This window comes from Diorhabda sublineata, chromosome 1, assembly GCF_026230105.1.
Source record: "Diorhabda sublineata isolate icDioSubl1.1 chromosome 1, icDioSubl1.1, whole genome shotgun sequence".
Taxonomy (NCBI): domain Eukaryota; kingdom Metazoa; phylum Arthropoda; class Insecta; order Coleoptera; family Chrysomelidae; genus Diorhabda; species Diorhabda sublineata.
Genome location: NC_079474.1, coordinates 16,083,539 through 16,103,513, shown reverse-complemented (window position 1 = coordinate 16,103,513; position 19,975 = coordinate 16,083,539). Strand labels below are relative to the sequence as shown.

General features: G+C 29.1%; 5 protein-coding genes across 5 annotated transcripts; 2 read left to right on the top strand and 3 right to left on the bottom strand.

Moving 5' to 3' along the window:
- Positions 1-4,047: 4,047 nt before the first annotated feature.
- LOC130440604 (histone-lysine N-methyltransferase PR-Set7-like) lies at positions 4,048-7,619 on the bottom strand. Its single transcript, XM_056773868.1, has 5 exons — positions 7,406-7,619; positions 5,905-6,064; positions 5,645-5,822; positions 5,387-5,577; positions 4,048-5,323 (listed from the first exon to the last, which is right to left on the bottom strand). The coding sequence occupies exons 1-5, from the start codon at positions 7,413-7,415 to the stop codon at positions 5,113-5,115; spliced, it is 750 nt and encodes a 249-aa protein (XP_056629846.1). The 5' UTR covers positions 7,416-7,619; the 3' UTR covers positions 4,048-5,112.
- Positions 6,091-7,360, top strand: LOC130440614 (uncharacterized). The gene is made up of 5 exons (XM_056773878.1): positions 6,091-6,339; positions 6,407-6,691; positions 6,757-6,950; positions 7,015-7,042; positions 7,094-7,360. Exons 1-5 carry the CDS (start codon positions 6,271-6,273, stop codon positions 7,175-7,177), a joined length of 660 nt encoding a protein of 219 aa, XP_056629856.1. The 5' UTR covers positions 6,091-6,270; the 3' UTR covers positions 7,178-7,360.
- A 334-nt stretch (positions 7,620-7,953) lies between the features above and the next one.
- On the bottom strand, positions 7,954-9,837 carry LOC130443527 (eukaryotic translation initiation factor 2 subunit 1). The gene is made up of 5 exons (XM_056778233.1): positions 9,757-9,837; positions 9,133-9,619; positions 8,839-9,071; positions 8,319-8,434; positions 7,954-8,256 (listed from the first exon to the last, which is right to left on the bottom strand). The coding sequence occupies exons 2-5, from the start codon at positions 9,600-9,602 to the stop codon at positions 8,089-8,091; spliced, it is 987 nt and encodes a 328-aa protein (XP_056634211.1). The 5' UTR covers positions 9,603-9,619; positions 9,757-9,837; the 3' UTR covers positions 7,954-8,088.
- Positions 9,838-9,955: 118 nt separating this feature from the next.
- Positions 9,956-16,339, top strand: LOC130443522 (protein bicaudal D). The gene is made up of 7 exons (XM_056778220.1): positions 9,956-10,486; positions 10,541-10,836; positions 11,087-11,272; positions 11,329-11,968; positions 12,025-12,255; positions 12,315-12,572; positions 13,020-16,339. Exons 1-7 carry the CDS (start codon positions 10,066-10,068, stop codon positions 13,274-13,276), a joined length of 2,289 nt encoding a protein of 762 aa, XP_056634198.1. The 5' UTR covers positions 9,956-10,065; the 3' UTR covers positions 13,277-16,339.
- A 933-nt stretch (positions 16,340-17,272) lies between these two features.
- Positions 17,273-19,876, bottom strand: LOC130445049 (uncharacterized). The gene is made up of 4 exons (XM_056780539.1): positions 18,402-19,876; positions 18,026-18,345; positions 17,802-17,962; positions 17,273-17,617 (listed from the first exon to the last, which is right to left on the bottom strand). The coding sequence occupies exons 1-4, from the start codon at positions 18,892-18,894 to the stop codon at positions 17,293-17,295; spliced, it is 1,299 nt and encodes a 432-aa protein (XP_056636517.1). The 5' UTR covers positions 18,895-19,876; the 3' UTR covers positions 17,273-17,292.
- Positions 19,877-19,975: the final 99 nt, after the last annotated feature.

Below are 19,975 nucleotides of genomic sequence, written 5' to 3'. Positions count from 1 at the left end.
AGTGGCAGCCATGATATAAGAGCGAATTCTCATTAGCTGCTTCCCAGCTGGTGCGCTATAGCACAGCTTGTAGTCTTTACATTATGTATTCAATTCAAATGTTTCAAATTGGCGCGTCGTTTTGGGAGCGAAATCTCATTGGCTGCTTCCCAGCTGGTGCGCTATAGCATACCTTATAGACTTTACATTATGGCTGCCACTAACCAAAATTAATATTTCTCTTTATCGCTGTATACCTCCTAAAAATGAAAATTGAGTAATTGAATGTCCGAATGATTTACGACAAAAAACTATAAATTTAGATTTTTAAAAGTTCCCCAATCAATCAGCTGTTTCGACCGAAATTGGTTATTATTATTTAGATATGCCCAGTTTGCAAAATATTTATGTTGTCTTGCACCATGTCAAGGGGTTCTCTTTACATGTTTATCCCAAAAGGTATTTCAAGTAGATCGTTAGCAAGGTCAATATATTGCAAAGATAAATATCCGCATTTTATTTAATATTTGTGTGCGGTTTAAAAATGAAAAAAGTGATCAGTGCATCAGTAGCTGCTACCTTGCTTTTGGAACCTGATGGACAGAAAAGAGCACCCAGGCGATGGTGGGCCAAGCTCTGGCTGGATAAAACGAATGGAAACATGAGTTTAGTTTAGAATTAGACGAAAAAAACATACAAAAATTAATTGAGAATGGATGAAGAAGCATTTGTAAAACTTCTAAGGAAAATAAAACATAATATAACCAAGAAATCATTAAAGGGTAACGTAGTATCAGCAGATCAGAAACTCATTTCTCCCAAAAATTGCAACGTACACGCAATAAAAATTGCATCAAATATTTAGTCTTGCATCCTGTCAAGCGGCCCTTACAGGGCCGGATTAAGATTTTTGAGGCCCGGGGCTAAAATAGTGACGGGGCCCCCTTAAGGAATTCGGAAGCCCGGAAAAACAAGAGTAATAAAAGTAATAGGCATTTTCAATAATATAATATTTTAAAAATAATATCAATACGTTAGATTTGTGGTATCGAAACATCAAAAATACAGAATGTTTTCCAAGTGATGGGGCCCTCTTGGTCCTGGGGCCCGGGGCTATAGCCCCCCAAGCCCCTAGCTTAATACGGCCCTGGGCTCTTATGTCGTGTAATAATATGCGCACATATTAAATTTGGAAGTTGTCGTTGAATACATGAAATCATGTGATTCGTACTTGTAATATTTATTCTCTAAAATATATGTTTTTACACTAAAATTAAGTTCGATAAACAAATTATTATTCTAGTATTCGGATGAATAGAACTTTTGTACTAGATTGTGCATATAAAGGTCGCCATGAAAATCGAAGGTAGTTTAAACAAACAGAACGAAATTTAATTATCACTAGTTTCTAATATATTCTTAACACGTGATGTCATTCAAAATATATAATTAAACAAAATTATATCTTAATCATTCGGAGCAGTGTATAATAGAATATGATTATTGTCTAAACGGAATTCGTTCGTTTTGATTGAAAAATAAAAAGATGTGTTTTACTTACATATAAAATAGTTGCACGTCGAAAACAGTAAAGTACGAAAAATGAATGTATAATCAACAATTTCGCGGAATATCGTTAATTAAACGACATAGTCTATTAAAAGTGTTGGTACTAATTAAATTATTTTCAGATGAGCCTAAAAATAAATTGAAGCGTTATATGTAATAACACCACAGTGTGAAATGTATATAAATTGCTTTGCTTTATAATTCGATACCATTTACATTAACCGATACGGTTTTTGTAATACAACAAACGAAAAATACGAAACATGTATTCTTCTCTTAATGACCTTTCTTTAACTATAGGTAACTAGGTATATAACTTTTGTATCACTGAAGGTAAACTTCAGATTCTGAAGACGATAACTTGGTTTTCGAAACGCGCTTCAGTGTAATTGAGAGTATTGGTGTATTGACAACATAAACAGTGTGTTGATAATACGAAAATGGACCCATATCACACCATGGGTATATTTTCCTATATGGTTTGTTAAAGAAAATCGTTAAAAAGTTAACCACAATTGATTGCAAATTATTTATCGATAATTGTACAAACAAATGACGACAGCAGTCGAAAGTGAATAAAATTTTTTTTATCATCCAGGGATAGCAAAAATAGGAAGGGGAAACTAAGGAAGAAAAAAAATATAAATTATTACATCTATATCGTTGATTAATTATCGGATTGAGGAAACAAGAAGTTTTCAAAAAACTGATTATGTAATTTTAGATAAAATAGGAGTAAATAGACTAGAAATACTAATTTCTACCACTCATACATAAACTTAAATACATGAACATATCTGTTACTTGCCTTTGAGTCAAATATATTATTTAAAATGACACAACTCGATTGAACTGATTTACAAAGATTTTAACATAAAAATTAAATCATTGCTTCTGTAAATTTGAGTTTAATCTTACGTTATACTTAGAACAAACAATTTTTCTCACAAGCAAACAAAAGAGTCATAAAGATAAGACATAAGGAAATCTAGTATATATGTGTCAAGGTATTAAAATGCGAATGTCACGGCTGAATACCACCTATCAAACAATATTCAAAAATGAAAATTATCTACCCCGGAATTATTCAAACCCCCATTGAATTCAGAATATACAATAATACTCCATCAGAAATTCATACGGTTAATAATAAAAATAAATGAAGGGTTTCGTCCGATTTATTTTTGCTTGAACACTCTGTATTGCTTTGTTTATTTACCTGAGTGAGAGCAATAAAAATTGGGTTGATATTGATAAACCACAGCCGTTCTACATAAACTTTTTTAGGACGGATTTTAGAACTTCAATTGGTAATGATCATCATTTAATAATATCAAGATTACCAACGCTAAATCAAATGTTTTTTGATTATTATTGCGAATTGAATCCAAACGAGAATTAGGACAAATGATAAGATATCAAGCATCTCCCAATAATAAGACATTTAAACTTGATAATAATGGTAAATACACATAATTATAACAAACTATCCCTTGCCAACAATATGATACTCTTTGAGTCTGAGGATACTATGTTTGAAGATGTATTAATGCAAACCGCGTATCTACCGCCATCTATCAACAATGTTTTAAACTTTCTTGTACATAGAAAACTTAAAAACTCCATGAATTATTAATTATCCATGGCTTGAAACTTTGTTGTAGAAAAACTCACCTTTATATCTTAAGAAAATATATTATATCATGTTTATTATAAGGGATTGTCTCTTAGAGAGAAACAAGATGTTGTCATATATCTTTTGAAACCAATGATGATTCGAGCGATATCCACCAACTAATTATTTTGTATATATAGGTATAATTTATGGTGGTCAAGGTGAAATCCTAAATGTGGCATATGCTTTCAGTTAGGTAATTTGATCTACCCATCTATAGTACAATTCTTAAGGAACCGAAACTTATTTTGTTTTATTCACCAGCCATTGAACAAAATTTGATGAATTCATTACTAATTTGTAACAAACCAGACGAAATATAAGTAACTTTGTTTCGTATTCGATTACAGTTATCACCATACCAACATTCACAATTAGACTGAGTGAGTCTCAATTTTAAGTATTTTATTTCAGCATTTTGTTTCCTAGCTTACCACCATGCTCTCCCTATACAACTTCTTCTGAAGTGAAAATCGTTGGTGAGAGTATGTCTTGACACACGCCTTGGTTTATTTCCACTTTTTCTGTGGGGTATTGGTAGATTAAAGAAATTAGTGTTTCATGGTTTTTTTTCTTTCATATAGTGAAAGTTAATCTGGAAATGTTGCGTTTATAAAAACTTTGATATTTCGCAGTACAACATCTTACAGTTGATTATCAATGGATGTATTTTCAATTTAATTCCTTCAAAAACTTTTTTAGTTAAATTTGTCTATTGCCTTGGTGTGGTAGTTTGAAATAAAAAAGTTTTTTCAAACACTTTTATTTTGAATAAATATGATTAAATAAATGCAAACATCATTACACTATGAAACAGTCAGAAATTTTGTTAAGCTTTAAAACAAGCAGAAAAATATAATCTGTCAAATTATTCATTCATATACAAATGACTTTTTTTAAATTTTGTTTCTAATAATACATACACTATATGAACACCTCCTCAAAAATAATAATAAAATTAATATAATTCAACTTACAGTTTTCCTATAAAAAAAAAACGTTCAAAAAGGTATTTAATATAAATTTCACGGAACAATATTGAACATATAAAGTTTGATTTATTTCGAAATAGACGAATTTGACTTTCAAGTTCATATTCGTAAGATAGTTTAACAACTACCGTAAAGTTGGGTGACTTTTTAATATGTTTTATTCATGCATTTATCAAATGTCTTTTTTCAACGTTTCTATAGATCATATTGGACTAGAAAAAAATATTAACAGCACATAATTTAAAGAAAATGGATTTAAAAATCCTTCAGCTTTTTGCCAATTTCAAAGTTGAAAGTACTAATATAGACCTAAAAAATAAGACTAAGAATAAACATTTATAACATTTGGTTTAAAAGTTATGACAATGTAAAGTTTAAAAATGTACCAAAGGCGCTCAACTTTACGGTATTTTTAATGATGAAATAAAAATATCAAACATAACCTCAAGTCTACATACAATTTGGGGAGCTAAATTTGTACAGAGAAATTGAGGACAAATTTTTAACAACAATAACGGCACTTTGTATCAATCTTCAATTCAATATTTTTAATATTCAAGTGAAATAGATAAAATCAGTTCAGAATAATAGATCAGTAAATAACATCCTTGAGAGTTGATAGAATATAAATTTTCAGAAACGCATACTCAAGAGGCCCTTTTATTGATTGTTTCATTAAAAGTAATTGATAATCTACTTTCCAAACAGAACATAAAAATCAGTTACTGCAATTTTATTCTGTGTTTTCAATAGTTCACGTAATAACAATATGGTTTGAAATATCTTTATGAAGTTTCTAATAAAATTTTGCAACTAAATAAATATTTGTTATGTTACCGAATCATTCCAAACAAAATAATTCACTGAAAATATAAACAGTAATGTACAAATATTTTTTTAATACGCTAACCAAGGATGGTGTTTTAATGACTCTTTTGATCTATCCCCATAATCGTAAAGTAATTCTTCTCCTTTTCTAATATTGTTTTTTGCTAATAGTACCAATCGAGGTTTGTTGTCAATTAAAATTGTTTTTGTTACTAAATTTCCATTTCTGGAATGGTTCACGAGGCGACCTAGTTTACCAGATTCAATCGTTGCATCCACACTAAGTAAAAAAAATGTATTTTATTTATTTTGTACAAAGAAAAAAATGTTTGTAACGACTTACCAATACTGTTGATTATTATACTTGAAATAATACATATAACAGCCAGTTTTATCATTTCTGGCATAAATTTCTTCTCTTAATTTTGCTTCAATTGGATCTATAAGATCGCCGCTATATTCTACTACAAAGTCTCCTTTGGAAAAATCTTTTGATGCTACTACACCTCTACCTTTACCTTCAAATACTCTCACCTGGAATAAGAATTGATAGATATTTGTTTCGTTAAATTTTCAAAATTATTTTGAAATTCTTAGGTACCTCGAGACCTTCTTCATATTCATTCTTCAAAGCTTGTTCTAAATTTTTTTGTTTTTCTTCCAAAACAATCTTTGTTGTTTTACGTACTGATCTTCTAACAGGGAAATATTCAGTCAATTTATGGTTGTCTGTAGATTTGATTTCTTTGCCATTTGGAAATAAACATCCTTTTTTTACTCTAAAACAAAATTTATATTTACTTCATGAATTTATTATTAGAAAAATACGTTTAATGATTTGTGAATATAAACATTTCAAACCTTTTTTTCGATTTTACAGTAGATTCTGTTATTTTTTCAACAACTTTAACATCTTCAGCACTATCACTTCGAAGTTCAATCCTATGTGGGGTAGATGGTGATAATTCTGCATTTTTACTTCCGGTTTTCATCAAAGGGGTTGTAGGTTCTGTAGACATCGCTAGAAAAACATTTTCAAGAAGACATTACTATTATTGTTTCCATAGTTTTTATCATCTTTTCCTATGAAACATTATATAAAATGAATGTCATACTATTTTCTCACAAATTCAAAATTGAAAGTGTAAGAAAATTTGTATAAGAAGCAATCCATTTGAACTAGACAGAAACAGAGGAAAATCTATCAAGATTATCTGTTAATAAAAAATGGATACAAATTCATTGAGTAATTTAAAAAATGCTTCAAAACCATTTGTGTCCATTCAAAGTAATATTGTAAGTATTATGCTAATCCTTATTATTTAAATGTATATTAAGGAATATAATTTTCAATTTCTGACAGAACGTAACAGGGAATCACAAAAGCTCTTTTAATGAAATTGTAACCTCAGAAACAAACCAAGAATTGAGATTAGAAAGCAGTCAAATATATCCACCAAATCAAGATTTTAATACTAACAAAGAAGAAATCGGACGTGAACTGAAAGAAAATAATGAAAAAATAGTAGAATACATTGTTTGTTTGAGACAACACAGAGAAGAATTAACCTACATAATTGATAAGCAATACAAAGAAAGAAAAAAATTAGAAACTGAAATGGAAAGGGTTACATACAAATTATGTTTGGTAAATAATCTTGTGTAATCAAGTACAAAAGACATCATGAAGAAATTATTTACTTGTTTTTTTAGATAAATAAAAGTATGGCACAAAGAATAAAAACAAAAAAATTATATGATGATACTATTGCAGAAATCGAGAGTAACTACTGTCATCTTATCAAAGATTCAGAGAAGATTTTAGGTGTGATCAGAAGCGAATACGAAAAACTGGAATCAACGTTAAATAAAAAAACTAGTACCGAGGAAACAGATGTTACAGATGAGTAAGTTACTATACCGTGTTCAAACAAAGCTTAATTCTTAATTTTTTTTTCGACATATTTTTAGGAACGCTAGTGGTGAACATGTCGGCAAGGTAAACTATTTAATAGAGTGAATATAACATACAAATGATATTACATTTTAGGCGTTTAAATGTCCAAAACTGATATCTACACTGGATAAAATTGGAACAAAATACTCAAACCCTAGTAACGACACTTTTAAATGACTAATTACACCAAATAATGGAGATTGAATCAATATTTATATGACACTGGATATTGTTTTTGGAATATACGATTCTTAAGATTTTTTAAAATGAAGGTGAAATTTTATATAGGTTTTTTATGGGCTGTATAAGAAATTAATATAACCAATGTATCTAATTTTTTAATAAAATCCATAATAAGAGTATATATGAAAATAATTGATAAAATATTTTTAAAATCAAACTTACCTTTAACCATTGTTAGAAATTTTCTAATGCAAACAACGTCCTATAGATTAACTTGGAAAAAATACGTTACACTATTTTTAATTCCCAATATAATTGTAAACTACATTTTAAGCTGTTTTTAATGACTAAATAACTGACTTATTTACATTATACACCAATACAGCTATCATATAAATTTTAAAGGTGTCTTTATAAATGACAGAGGAAATTCTTCTTTTTTTATTTCAGAAGTAGCCTTTAAAGTATAACCCGCAATGCAGTGGCCTTTTTCAATGAACTCAGCCTGATATTTTTAAACCGATTTGTTGCCTTTTTTATAAAAGTAGTCATAATTTGATGAATATAATGAACACTACCGGACAATTTCATTTTCCTCACTTCAATATTAAGCAAGATAATAATTAAATTTCTTATTTTTTAATACACAATAAGCCGTGCTGATGAAGAATACAAATTATAAAAATATTTAATCTTCATCTTTTGTTGTATACTGAAGGATGCACTTAAGTTACTCAATAAATATTTGAGGATTATTCAATAAAGATTCATTAAATAATATTTTGTTTATATTTATAAAATCAAAATATAAAACAGTACTGACTTGTTGAAAGTTTCAATTATTTAGTTGATTATACAATAAATCTTAGTAATAATTAAATATAATAGAAGAAAGAATAGACAATTTATTCTTCCTCATTTTCTTCCCCAGAATTGTCTTTTTCATCTTCGCTATAAATTTGACCCTCATCTTGTTCTTCATCATCGTCGCCGGCAACTTCGGCATTTTCAAGTTCGGCTCTTTCCATCTGCTTAACAAGCTCTGCTTCATCTGTAGCAGTCACTACTTTCGGCTAAAGTAGAAACACTCAATTATATAAAAAGTTTCATTTAAGCATTAATTAAATATACTTACAGCCATTTGTACCTTGAAAACACCTCCCAGATCTGTAATAGTCGCTTTAACTTTTTCAATAGCATCATTCAAAATTTTTAAACCATCTTGTTTTTCTGGCGTTGATGTAGTCATTACTAAAAATATATATAGGCACTGAAGTACTGGGAATCATTAGAGTTTAAAAATTTGCTTATCCTAGTAAATCAGCTCTTCCATTTCTATTAAATTAAGAAAATCCTGCTTACACCTTCAATGAAGCGCTAGCCACCGTGAAGGTCTGTGCGAGGTTATTATAAGGACGGCCCTCCTCAAGAAATTTTTGAAAATTTAAGTGCTAAGATAAAATTATGTATTTTGGCCTGTCTAGAGTACTTTTTGTCAATGCCAATACACTGCATTGGTAGTCCAAAAGAGATTAATAACAATAATAGTTTAAGTTTATTTACGCTGTATAAATGAATGTTCTATATGACAAAAATTGGAAATTGTAATTGTGTAAAATAATTTTTGAATAAAGAATAACATATTTTATAATTACCATATAATGGTGGAGCTATTAGATTGATCTTGATGGGCAATTCATCAGTAGATAAAGCTAATCCAGATTTCAGAGCAGCTTTAACTGCATCAATCCCTTCATAACCGTAGCATGCGCATTCAATGTCTGCCCTAATTTTTACAGCTTGAGATGTTAGTTTCCTCTTAATGTTATTCAATAAAACATCCTTTGTTTTATCATCTAATTCGCACTCTGCCAATATACTTGGATCACTGAAATTATATTTTTACTATTATCATATTTTTCGTTACATAATAATCATCAAACGCTTACAGTACTGCTTGTTTGAAAAAGTCATATGCACTAGCTTTATTCTTCTTGTATTTTTCCTCAAAATACCACGCAGTCTTCTGATACAATTCCTCTAATTGTTCATCAGATTCGTATCTTAGTAATTCGGCGACATGTCTTAATATAGAATTAACAGCTTTCGCTTTTGCAAATCTCTCTGTACATTTTTCAACATCTTCAACACTAACACGTCGTTTGGAAAGATCTATGTAACCTTTTTCTTTGTCTACTCTTATTACTACTACAGGTTCCGTTTTACCTACACGAATAAGTTTATTAATAGACCTGATACGTCTTCTGGACAGCTCTGAAAGCAAAATCATCCCTTCTATGTTGTTGTATTCTAGTAGATGAACGTAAGCTCCCATCTCAGCGATGGCTCTTACGTTTACCATTACTACATCTTCCACTTCGGGATATTTTTCTTTATAAAATCGACACGATAGCGGCATTATGGAAATCCAATATGCTAAAATTTGAGGTTAAAATTTGCTCTGTAATATCAACAGTACGACGAAAACTGAATAATAATTAATATTTATGATTAAAAATTATTTACAGCTTTTTTATATATTTTAGTGAGAAGAACTAATTTATAATATATACCGTTTGTTATAATTTTTGACGTATCTTCACGTGGGAAATGAAAAGAAACTTATTTCATAGATAAACAGAAAGTGAGAATTCGATACTTTGTCAAAAATTGATCAAGAAGGAATCTGTATTAAATAGTTAATGTACCAGTGTCAACGGAGAAAGAGACCATTTAAATATAAAAAAGAGAGTTCCTATTCTGTCAATTTTTAACAAATTGTCAATTAATTGTGATGTGACAGTTTCAGTCCCATTTTAATTACATTTTAGATTAATGATTGTAACATTTCCCGTTTTTTAAATTAGTTATATGTTGCGACAATGGCGTCCTCGAACGATCAGAATATTATAGAAGAGTTGAAAAGAGAAATCGAAAGATTAACCAGAGAATTAGATCAAGCCAGTAGTGAAAATGTACAATCAGCTCAGTATGGTTTAGTTTTGTTAGAAGAGAAAAAAGAATTGGAATTGAAATGGGAAGAATTGGAATCTTTATATGAAAATACCAAACATGAATTGAATATCACCCAAGAGGCGTTAGCGAAATTTCAAACTAGTCATAAAGTGACAACAAAAACGGGAATTGAAACTGAAGAATCTTTGTTACACGAATCGGCAGCTAGAGAATCGTCTTTAACATTGCAAATTTTAGAATTAGAAAATGAAATTAAACAGTGTAGACATGAATTGGAAAGAGTTACTGCTGAAAGGGATCGTATGTTACAGGAAAATAATGATATGGGTAATTAATTATAGGTTTAAAATTTTCATATCACTTGAATATCAAAATTTGTAGGTAAAGATAAAGAAGATAAGAATATGGATTGCAAGAAACTACGTACTGAATTAAGAGAAGTAAAATTTAGAGAAAACCGTCTAATAGCTGATTACTCTGAGTTAGAGGAAGAGAATATCGCTCTTCAAAAACAAGTTTCTGCTTTAAAAAGTTCCCAGGTTGAATTTGAAAGTTTAAAACATGAAATTAGGAGATCCCAAGAAGAAATGGATTTGCTGAACTTGCAATTGGAGGAAATGACAAATTTAAAAAGAATTGCTGAGAAACATATGGAAGAAGCTTTGGAATCTCTACAAGTAAGCCTCAGAAAATAAATGTTGTTTTGTTAATATGTCATTTTATCACATTTATATTAATAAACAAAGTTTATTTAATATGTTTAACCTTTTGGATGATATTTGATATCTTCATATTAGATTAAATGTCAATTAAAAGCTTTTAGAGAGGGATGTTGGTAAGTAAACAAAATGCTCAAATTTCTTTTTGAAATATAGGGCAAGGTTATTTAAAATTGTAAGTATGCTATATTTTGTGTATTTATTTTAGAGTGAAAGGGAAGCCAAATATGCCTTAAAAAAAGAGCTAGATCAACAAATCAACCGTGAGTCTTTTTATAATATTAACAACTTGGCTTATAGAATTAGGGGTATAGCTGGAGAAGATGCCGTTGGAAGTGATTGTGAGGATGATTTGCCAGGCCTTAAACACCTTGAGGCAACCATTTGCAATGAAGTAATATAATAATATATTTTTGTAATATTATTTAATAAAATAATCATTTTATCTAGGTACAATCTCCAGACGGTAAACAGGTCGATCTATTCTCAGAAGTTCACCTAAATGAATTACACAAATTAGAAAAGCAGCTTGAAGCTTTAGAGAAGGATAAATTTTCATTGACACAAAGCTTAAGAGAAAATCAGGGAATGGTTGAGAAAAGCCAGGGCGAATTGCAAGTGTTTATAGCTCGTTTGACACAACTAGCAGCTCATGTTGATTCTTTACAACACCTCTCTCAAACAGTTGATAAGAATTTGGCAAAACCTGCTGAAGAAGCAGCTAGAGCTATTCAGCAGTACCAACAATGGTTCAAAATGTCTGCAAAGGAAATAGAACTTCTTAAAAATGATATAAAAGAACTGGAAAACCTTACAAACATCTCTGATTCCACATTGCAGCTTAGAAATGAAATAACTAATCTAAAGAATAAGTTATTTGATACAGAACAGAAATCTATGGACTTGGATAGCGATTTAAAATTATTAAGAGACTTTGCTAGTGAAGCAGGAGCTTCTTTGGATGAAAGTCAGAACACAATACAGGGAGTATCAGAAGATTTAGCCCAATTATATCATCATTTGTGTACCATCAATGGACAAACGCCATCCAGGGTTATTTTAGATCATGAAAAGGAAGGATTGACTCCTAGTAAGTTGATTGCTTAAATTTTTTCATGATGAAACTTGATTTATTTAATGTTTTAGTGACAGAAACGGCTCCACCTATTGGTGAAATGTCTAAAATAGAATTGTTAAGAAGCAGACTGAAAAATGACATTCCTCTACATGATTTAGAACCCTTAAATGATACTGCCACTTTATCAAGGCATGTTTCTACTATAGTAGATCAAATAAAACATTTGAGAACTGCAGTAGAAAGTACAATTGAGTTATCAAAGAACAAGAGAGGTACTACTAATGATGGTTCATATGAATGTAAGCAAAATAAATTTATATGGTTATTAAGAAAAAAATATAATATTTGTTTTGTTCAGCGTCTCGTGACGAATCAAGCGAAAGTGAAATTCAAGAACTTCAAGAGCAAGTTGTCAGATTGAAGAGTCTCCTTTCTACAAAACGAGAACAAATAGCTACATTAAGGACTGTTTTAAAATCCAATAAGAATACAGCAGAAGTTGCTCTTACCAATTTGAAGAGCAAGTATGAAAATGAAAAAACTATAGTATCTGAAACTATGATGAAATTAAGAAACGAATTAAGATTACTTAAAGAAGATGCCGCTACTTTCTCCAGTAAGTATCAATATTTGTGTGGCATAAACTTTCCCAATAAATTAACATACTACTTATGAAATAAGTTTTATTAGATTATGATTAAAATGAAATACATTATTGTACAAACAATACAGCCTAAACCTAATTTTCATCTTCCCTTGCGATCTGTAGTAAATATAGGATACAGAGTAGCAATCCTAGGTCTTCCATTAGATTTTCAATGAAATGTTCCAAATTATTTTCAAAGAAATGAAAATCTTAAAACCTCAATCCTGGTTTAATGTTATGACTCAATTTGTTTCCTATCCTGTCCTTTCTGCATCATCTCTTGCCTACATAAATCTTTGTAATATCTTCAATCGCCTCCCTGAAATAGTACAAATATAAGTACAATATACTCTTATTCTTTGATGGTATGCAGTGTATAAAGGAGTAAAAATTTATTCTAATGAATTGTTTTCCCAGGCCTACGGGCAATGTTTGCAGCGCGTTGTGAAGAATATGTTACTCAAGTAGATGAACTTCAACAACAGTTGAGTGCAGCTGAAGACGAAAAGAAAACACTGAATCAACTTCTAAGATTGGCTGTCCAACAAAAATTGAACATCACACAGCGTTTGGAAGAGTTAGAAGTAGACAGAGAGATAAGAAATAATGCCAGGCGACCCAACAACAGAAATTACTCCAGAGGAGGTAGATCTGGCGGCAGAGACGTCTTTTAGCGGAGGTCTAGACCGTTTTATTACGCATTAGCTTTCATTACTACCTTCTTCAGATTATAAGAAGTAGCAAATGTTATGAATAATCGAAAAGGGTAGTTTTTTAAGTTGGGTGTGAAATCGATTATAACGTAAGTAGCGATTATTTTTTCTTCTCCTGAAAATGAATCGCTGTTTTGAATAATCGTGTGTCAGTTTATAAGGCTAAAGTATATCAATATTTGTTGCCCTTGATTAAAAGTATATATGATACTTTTAGTGCAACAATTTTCGTTCTGTCCATTTTAGTAATTGTGATATATAATAAAAAATAAATAAATAAAAAATTATTTAATACACTTACGTTTTAACATTTATAGGATGTCATAGACTGTTCAATCTCTGACGTCTCCTATACTTTTTATAAAATAATCAACTAATATGTGCAATTGTGTTTGTTATTAATTCACGCCATTATTAGTTATTTTCATAACGGTGAAAGGTTTTATTAAATATTCAACTGGTATTCAAAATTAACGCATCCATAACCGATTTGAAATGAAATTGAATGAAAAATGAAATTTCAATAAAACAGGTAGATATTAAGACATTTGTTAGAAACATGTTATTTGATTAAATAATAACTTGTTGATTTTGTACTTTGTAAACCTTTGTTTGACATAATAATTAGCAAGTTTTCCTTGTTTAATGATTTTCCAATTAGCTGTCAGAATTGATTGAATTTACTCTCATTTGTGATGCGATAATTTTGAACGCATATTTATACAGAATTATCATACTTTGGGATAAGAAAATTTATAGATTCACCATTTTTCTGATATTTTCAAACATAGCAGCTAATAATTGACATTTATAGTGATTTTTCTTTATATCATATATTGGGAAGAATTTGTCTTTCTCACAATATAGGTGTCACAAATTTTCTTGTGAAAAAACTCTTTGCAATCTGAAGTCAGAAATAAAAAAAATGTTATAAAGATTATTCAAATGACTAGGAAAATAAGATAGGATAAATCTAGACTAATAAAATAGTTGATTTACCAGATATATGAAATAGGAGGAAATAATGAGAAATCATTGAAAAGCACACAATGCCTAAAGAGGCAAAAAAGTAATACAAGATTATTCGGGAAATAAATAAATATCTTTGCATCTATCTAATTTACCCTTTATACACTAGTTCTAATTATTCATTCAATTATTCTGTAATTAGGGATTGTGAAGAGTTTAAATGATTTGATGACATTTTTACAATTGGTAGCTGGTTAAGTATTCAGTTTTTTACTTAAAAATGAGGATATTTTTGATGATCAAAAACCTTTTTAGCTTGTGATTTTTGTAAAATAGTTGGTTATAAATGTGTCTATTATTTATTCTCCTTTTTTATATATATTTTTTCTTTTATAAAATAATACCTGTAGTAGTAACACTCTTATAGTATAACTATTTATTTTGGTTAGTTATTAAATCAATTAATAGAGTAATAGAAATAAAATAAAAGTAACCATTTAAACATGAATGATTTCCAAGAAAAATTATGCCAATTTCAGAGGTTGATATCTGATCAAAAAGATATTGTTATAGTTCAGCATTACTTACCTGGGGTTCTCCTTCTCCCCGATCAAAATACAATCACAAAAGTAGAAATATGATTCCTGAATATAACACTTGAAAACATTTAGTTTGAATACGTTACTTTTCTCATTATATAATATTATGTATAAAATATTCTTGATCTTTCTATATATTTCTGTAAAAATCTTATAAACAAGATGAGGGTATTTCTACATGCATATAATAAGAAGAAAACAAATCTTTAAAAGGGTGAATGGAAAACTTTTTTTGTTCAATTTCGTTTAAAAAGTTAATATTTGGGAGTGTTTATAAAAAATATAAGGATAATTATTTTCAGGTTACCCCCTGCCTCATGCCATATCTATATAAAATAGCTGTGATGCAAAAATGTCCAATTGACACCTTCTAAATGGCCTTCTATTTATATGAAATGGTGTAAGACATGAAACTATTATCATAATGCCTTACAATCATTCCCAAAATATTAACTATGTATTGAAAACCATTTTTTGATGTGCTAGAAGTTCGTGTCAAGGTTACCAAAAATTGCAAACGGATTTTTATTTAATCATCTATCTATTCGATGTAAAAAGCATTTTAAATATTAACTAAACATCAATTTAAAAAATTCAGAAAGAGAAACATCATGTTTTTGATATAAACCTTTTTAGCTGATTGTTCTATGCTTCTTAACAATCAGCTTCTATTTGAAATAATAAGCCTAATTTTTTTATTTAAATTCACCTTTTGAAATTATGAGTATATTACAAAATCATATAACAATTTGGTATCTGTTATTGCAACAAATTGTAATTCCATCTCCTAAGAATATTGAAAAATCAAGAATTATTAATGAAATATTGTATTTTTTCCATTTTTTTAAAGAATATCGCTTAGAAATATAGAGTTAGACATATGTGTTTAAAAAGAAATTTAGAGTATCAGAAAAATCGAAAAAAAAATGTTTGTTTATTAATATGTGAATTTTTGGGTGATTCGATATGGTCGAAAACTGTCCCATTTTTAGAAGAAATCCATGTTCATCCAATTTTTCCGTTGGTTCTGTGTCCATAAATGATGAATATCTGATTATTTCTTAGGAATTATCTAATTGCTAACATTCATTTACACTTGAATTTTCTTATAACATATAAACTGTATAAACAGAAAACTTCCACTTTGAAATATTACATCCCATTATTCCAAATAATAAACTAATAGTCAAGAAGCTTTTTGAATCTCTCTTATAATAATGTAGTATATGATAAAATCCATGTATGTTCCTTATATTTTTAATCAAACTAGTCATGATGTCTATATATAAGTTTAAGCTATTTAAACGTGCAAAAATTTTCTTAATTATGAATGTTAGTTATTTGATGTTTCTATTATTTGTCCTCTTTCCGAGCCTATGGACCATACGGAATTTACTCCCGTCCCTAACATTGAAAAATGTTTCGTCTCAATACAATAAAATTTATTAAAAAAAAATATATTTGGTAAAATAATTGTAAACGTGAATGACGCCAAAAAGAGGTTGTAATTTCTACTTCTTTCGTATACCATACATTTGTTTCTTTTCGTGTTACCCTATTTTTTATAAAATGGCATAAACTTTTTGATATTAAGAAGTAGACTGTTAAAATAGCCTTTTTTGGTCATTCAAAAAGCCATGATTACTTTGCTCATTTCTGAGGTTGTTTTTAAGTATTCAAAATTAATATTGAATTTACATCACTATCATAATATACGAGGGTCGCATCAGAATCGTCTTTTGAAGATATATGTTGAGATCCTTGTTTAATAGCTTTAAAACTATTAAAATTGATTTAATTTAATCCTAATTCGGATAAAAAACAAAGGTGAATATGAATTTTATCCATGTAATTAATATTGTTGAAATTTGGTTATATTTGTTTTTATGTGATTGATGTTAATTAATAGTACTTAATATTTTTAATAAAATTATATCTTATTATTAATTAGATTGTAGTTTTATTTTGATATTTCCTTAATGAAATATGTGCGACCAAAAAATACGCCGAATTATGTTATTAAAAAAAATTGAGGTAACATCAAATTTGAAGTATTTGCATTGGTTAGCATTGCACTCATCACAACGTTGATTCCATGCTGATTACAATGTTTACTGCCTCTACAACACTATCTTCTTCTTTATTCCATAATAGGTCTATCGCCTGTTCCTTCTTTGATATATTTCCTCATCCTGGCTCCAGATTGTCGCTCCACCTCTTTCGTGGTTGACCTCTACACTGTATTCCAATTGGAGAGTTACCCCTTTCTATTTTTACCAGTCTATCGTCTGTCATTCGACTTATATGTTGATCATATGTTTTTTATACTCATGCATTAATGTTATCTACATAATTTTTATTTATGTGGCCACCAAGAATAATAAAACTATTTTTATTTGAAAAAGTAATTTATTCAGTCCTGCTTGCTTTGCTGCAATTATGAAACCACCTATTATTTGTCAGATTTGACACATGAAATTGTGCTTTGCACTTGAAACATAATACTGGTTGTTCCATAATGTGGGCATTCTGTAAATGATTCCACAACTCAATTGATTTCTTGAAAGAGATATTGCAATATGTACATTTATATGTTATCAATAAAGATAGTTTATTATTGTCGTTGAATAAATGATTGAATGAAGTTATTGTTGGATCTGTTATGGCTGTGAAACTGAAAAGAGAAAGTAATATCTTAGGCATTATACATTCTCCAAAACAAATGGCACGGTCACTGAAAAATAAAATAACGATAATTAAAAACAAGAAGAAAACATATTTTGTACAGAGTTTTCAATAGTCTATTAAAGTTCTAAACAAAAATAATATTTAATTTATTATAAAAATTCAATTATTTCAAACATTCTTGAATATTTTGATGAGGAGTAAAATTGAAAAATGAAAAAACAAAGATTTACCTGGTTTTAATGATCTTGTTTCTTGCATACATGGAATTTCCAATATTAAATACCACAGAAGTATTTGTAGCAATACTATTCATATTTATGTCTTTTATATCAAAAATAAAATCATCCAAAATGGTTTCTACTTCATTTATAGTATTTGAACTATCTAAAACCTACTGAAACAAAAATTACTAGAAAACATGATAAAATATATCACATTATAAATAGATGCTTACATTTGTTTTATTTTCTTTGGTTTTCACAAAATCAATAAAAGCATTACAGTATTCTTTTACAGCATTTAGAGTATACGCTTTTCTATCAATATTTTCATCAATAATATCAATATTCTCAATAAAATTTTCAATGTTTTTGAAAAAAATTTTTTCTGAACTAAATGTAAGGCACCTATCAAAATCATGTTTATTAATCCTCTTGAAATGAAGATGGTTCGACTGGAATTCTATTTCTATGTGAGGCCAATTTATAAGTTGTCTTACATTTAATGGAGGACCCCAAAGTGTTGTTACATTGTATTGCTTTACGAAAACATTATCTAGAAATATAAATAAATCATATACAATATCATTCAGTTTTTCAAATATATGTTACCTTTTGTGCCTTCAGAGAATACCAATGAATTCAGAATTTTTGGGGTTCCAGTCACTTCAACACTAAATGGTGCTATGGTTTTTTCTACATTATGGTTAGTTTGAGTATCAACATCTTGTTTATCCACTACTTCATCTACCAGTTTAACACCTTGATAACGCAGCATAGTAACAACCTCTTCACAATCATTTTTTATCATATACTGAAACTTATATATCAAGTATTCTTTGAACTTTTGATACCAGTCCTCTAAGGTTATTTGTTGACTATAATATTGGTATGCTTTTTTCCACCCAGGCCAACATTTTATGAAATGTATAAGCATATGAGGTAATATACACTTAAATTTGGAATGTAAAATGGTAACATTTATACCAAGAGTTGTTGATAAGATACTGTTGAGAACAGTTATATCCGCTTCCACTTTTTTACCTTCGATTATTTGCTTGAAATATCCTTTTAATTTGTTACTTTCTAAATCTTCCGTTTCCATATTTTAATTTTATTTATATTATTTTATAATATAATTTGAACATTTGTCGCAGGTAACTTATTTTGAGATTTTGAGGTTATAATTTTGTTATAAACCATTCTAGAGCACGTGACTTTGACAAGTTGGCCATTTTGCCTGTGTGGCACATAAAATATTCATTTTCCGTTTGTTAACGTACATTTCTTGTGTTTCAATTGTGATTTTTTGTATTTTTGTTATTGTTATTTGCCATTATTTCGCCAAAATTGAACGAACTGAATATAGAGGGTGTCTCATAAATAATTTCGATTACCAATGTTTATTAAATAATCAGATACACCTCTACTCAACGTTTCGCTTGAACCTCGGTTAATTTATGTGTTAATGTTCGACTAGTTTTATAGATCTTTCCTAATGGTTTTAAATGGCGATGTTTGATATCTTTAGAGCATCCAAGGGAGTTCAATAATTGGCAAGTGCTTGTACTAGGTTGGTTTTCTACTGTATTCATGTAACATTACTTATAAGACACCTTCTATATTATCTGATGTAAAGTGTTGAAACGACAAAAAAATGGAAATTATCTCCCTTTCAAAGCTCTTGAACGAGCATTTCTTCTGACTTCGAAGAGTACATTTAAATACTCCCTATTGGTTAAAACGGTAGGAAATCGGAAATATCATGAGATATCTCGTTAAGTACGCGATGAACAATTCACAATACAACACAATAAGGCAATTTTGAATAAATTCAGTAATTAAGAATTTGAAAATTAAAAAATCACCAACCACCCAGCAAAGATGGCCGAACTGTCAATGACGCTATTCGAAAATGGTTCAGTGTATTCTATGATTCTGTCTCACCAAAAACCAGGTACACACACGGACAACTTATTTCGAAAAGCATAAGCCACGAAATCTTGACGTCATAAATGAGGCGCACAAACTCAAATGTTACATTGAGAGAAATAATTTTTTTTATTTTGATTATACTTCTCTCCGTCTATTTTGTTGTACCATCTCGAACAAAAATTGTTACACGCATTCTTTGAGAAAATGCAAAAAATTTAAATGAAATAAATTTTTTAGACAGGAAAAGAAGA

Bases quoted from the DNA above. Each gene is read 5' to 3' on its own strand.
- LOC130440614 (XM_056773878.1), top strand. From the start codon at position 6,271: ATGGATACAAATTCATTGAGTAATTTAAAAAATGCTTCAAAACCATTT. The intron at 6,692-6,756 runs GTAAATAATCTT...TTGTTTTTTTAG, and splicing joins TTACATACAAATTATGTTTG to ATAAATAAAAGTATGGCACA. The intron at 6,951-7,014 runs GTAAGTTACTAT...ACATATTTTTAG, and splicing joins GAAACAGATGTTACAGATGA to GAACGCTAGTGGTGAACATG.
- LOC130440604 (XM_056773868.1), bottom strand. The intron at 5,823-5,904 runs GTTTGAAATGTT...ATTTTGTTTTAG, and splicing joins ACTGTAAAATCGAAAAAAAG to AGTAAAAAAAGGATGTTTAT. The intron at 5,578-5,644 runs GTACCTAAGAAT...TTCTTATTCCAG, and splicing joins AATATGAAGAAGGTCTCGAG to GTGAGAGTATTTGAAGGTAA.
- LOC130443527 (XM_056778233.1), bottom strand. From the start codon at position 9,602: ATGCCGCTATCGTGTCGATTTTATAAAGAAAAATATCCCGAAGTGGAA. The intron at 9,072-9,132 runs GTAAGCGTTTGA...ATATAATTTCAG, and splicing joins TTTTTCAAACAAGCAGTACT to TGATCCAAGTATATTGGCAG. The intron at 8,257-8,318 runs GTAAGTATATTT...TTTCTACTTTAG, and splicing joins TTTTCAAGGTACAAATGGCT to CCGAAAGTAGTGACTGCTAC.
- LOC130443522 (XM_056778220.1), top strand. From the start codon at position 10,066: ATGGCGTCCTCGAACGATCAGAATATTATAGAAGAGTTGAAAAGAGAA. The intron at 10,487-10,540 runs GTAATTAATTAT...CAAAATTTGTAG, and splicing joins ACAGGAAAATAATGATATGG to GTAAAGATAAAGAAGATAAG. The intron at 12,256-12,314 runs GTAAGCAAAATA...TGTTTTGTTCAG, and splicing joins TAATGATGGTTCATATGAAT to CGTCTCGTGACGAATCAAGC.
- LOC130445049 (XM_056780539.1), bottom strand. From the start codon at position 18,894: ATGGAAACGGAAGATTTAGAAAGTAACAAATTAAAAGGATATTTCAAG. The intron at 17,963-18,025 runs GTAAGCATCTAT...TTGTTTCAGTAG, and splicing joins CCAAAGAAAATAAAACAAAT to GTTTTAGATAGTTCAAATAC. The intron at 17,618-17,801 runs GTAAATCTTTGT...TTTATTTTTCAG, and splicing joins AACAAGATCATTAAAACCAG to TGACCGTGCCATTTGTTTTG.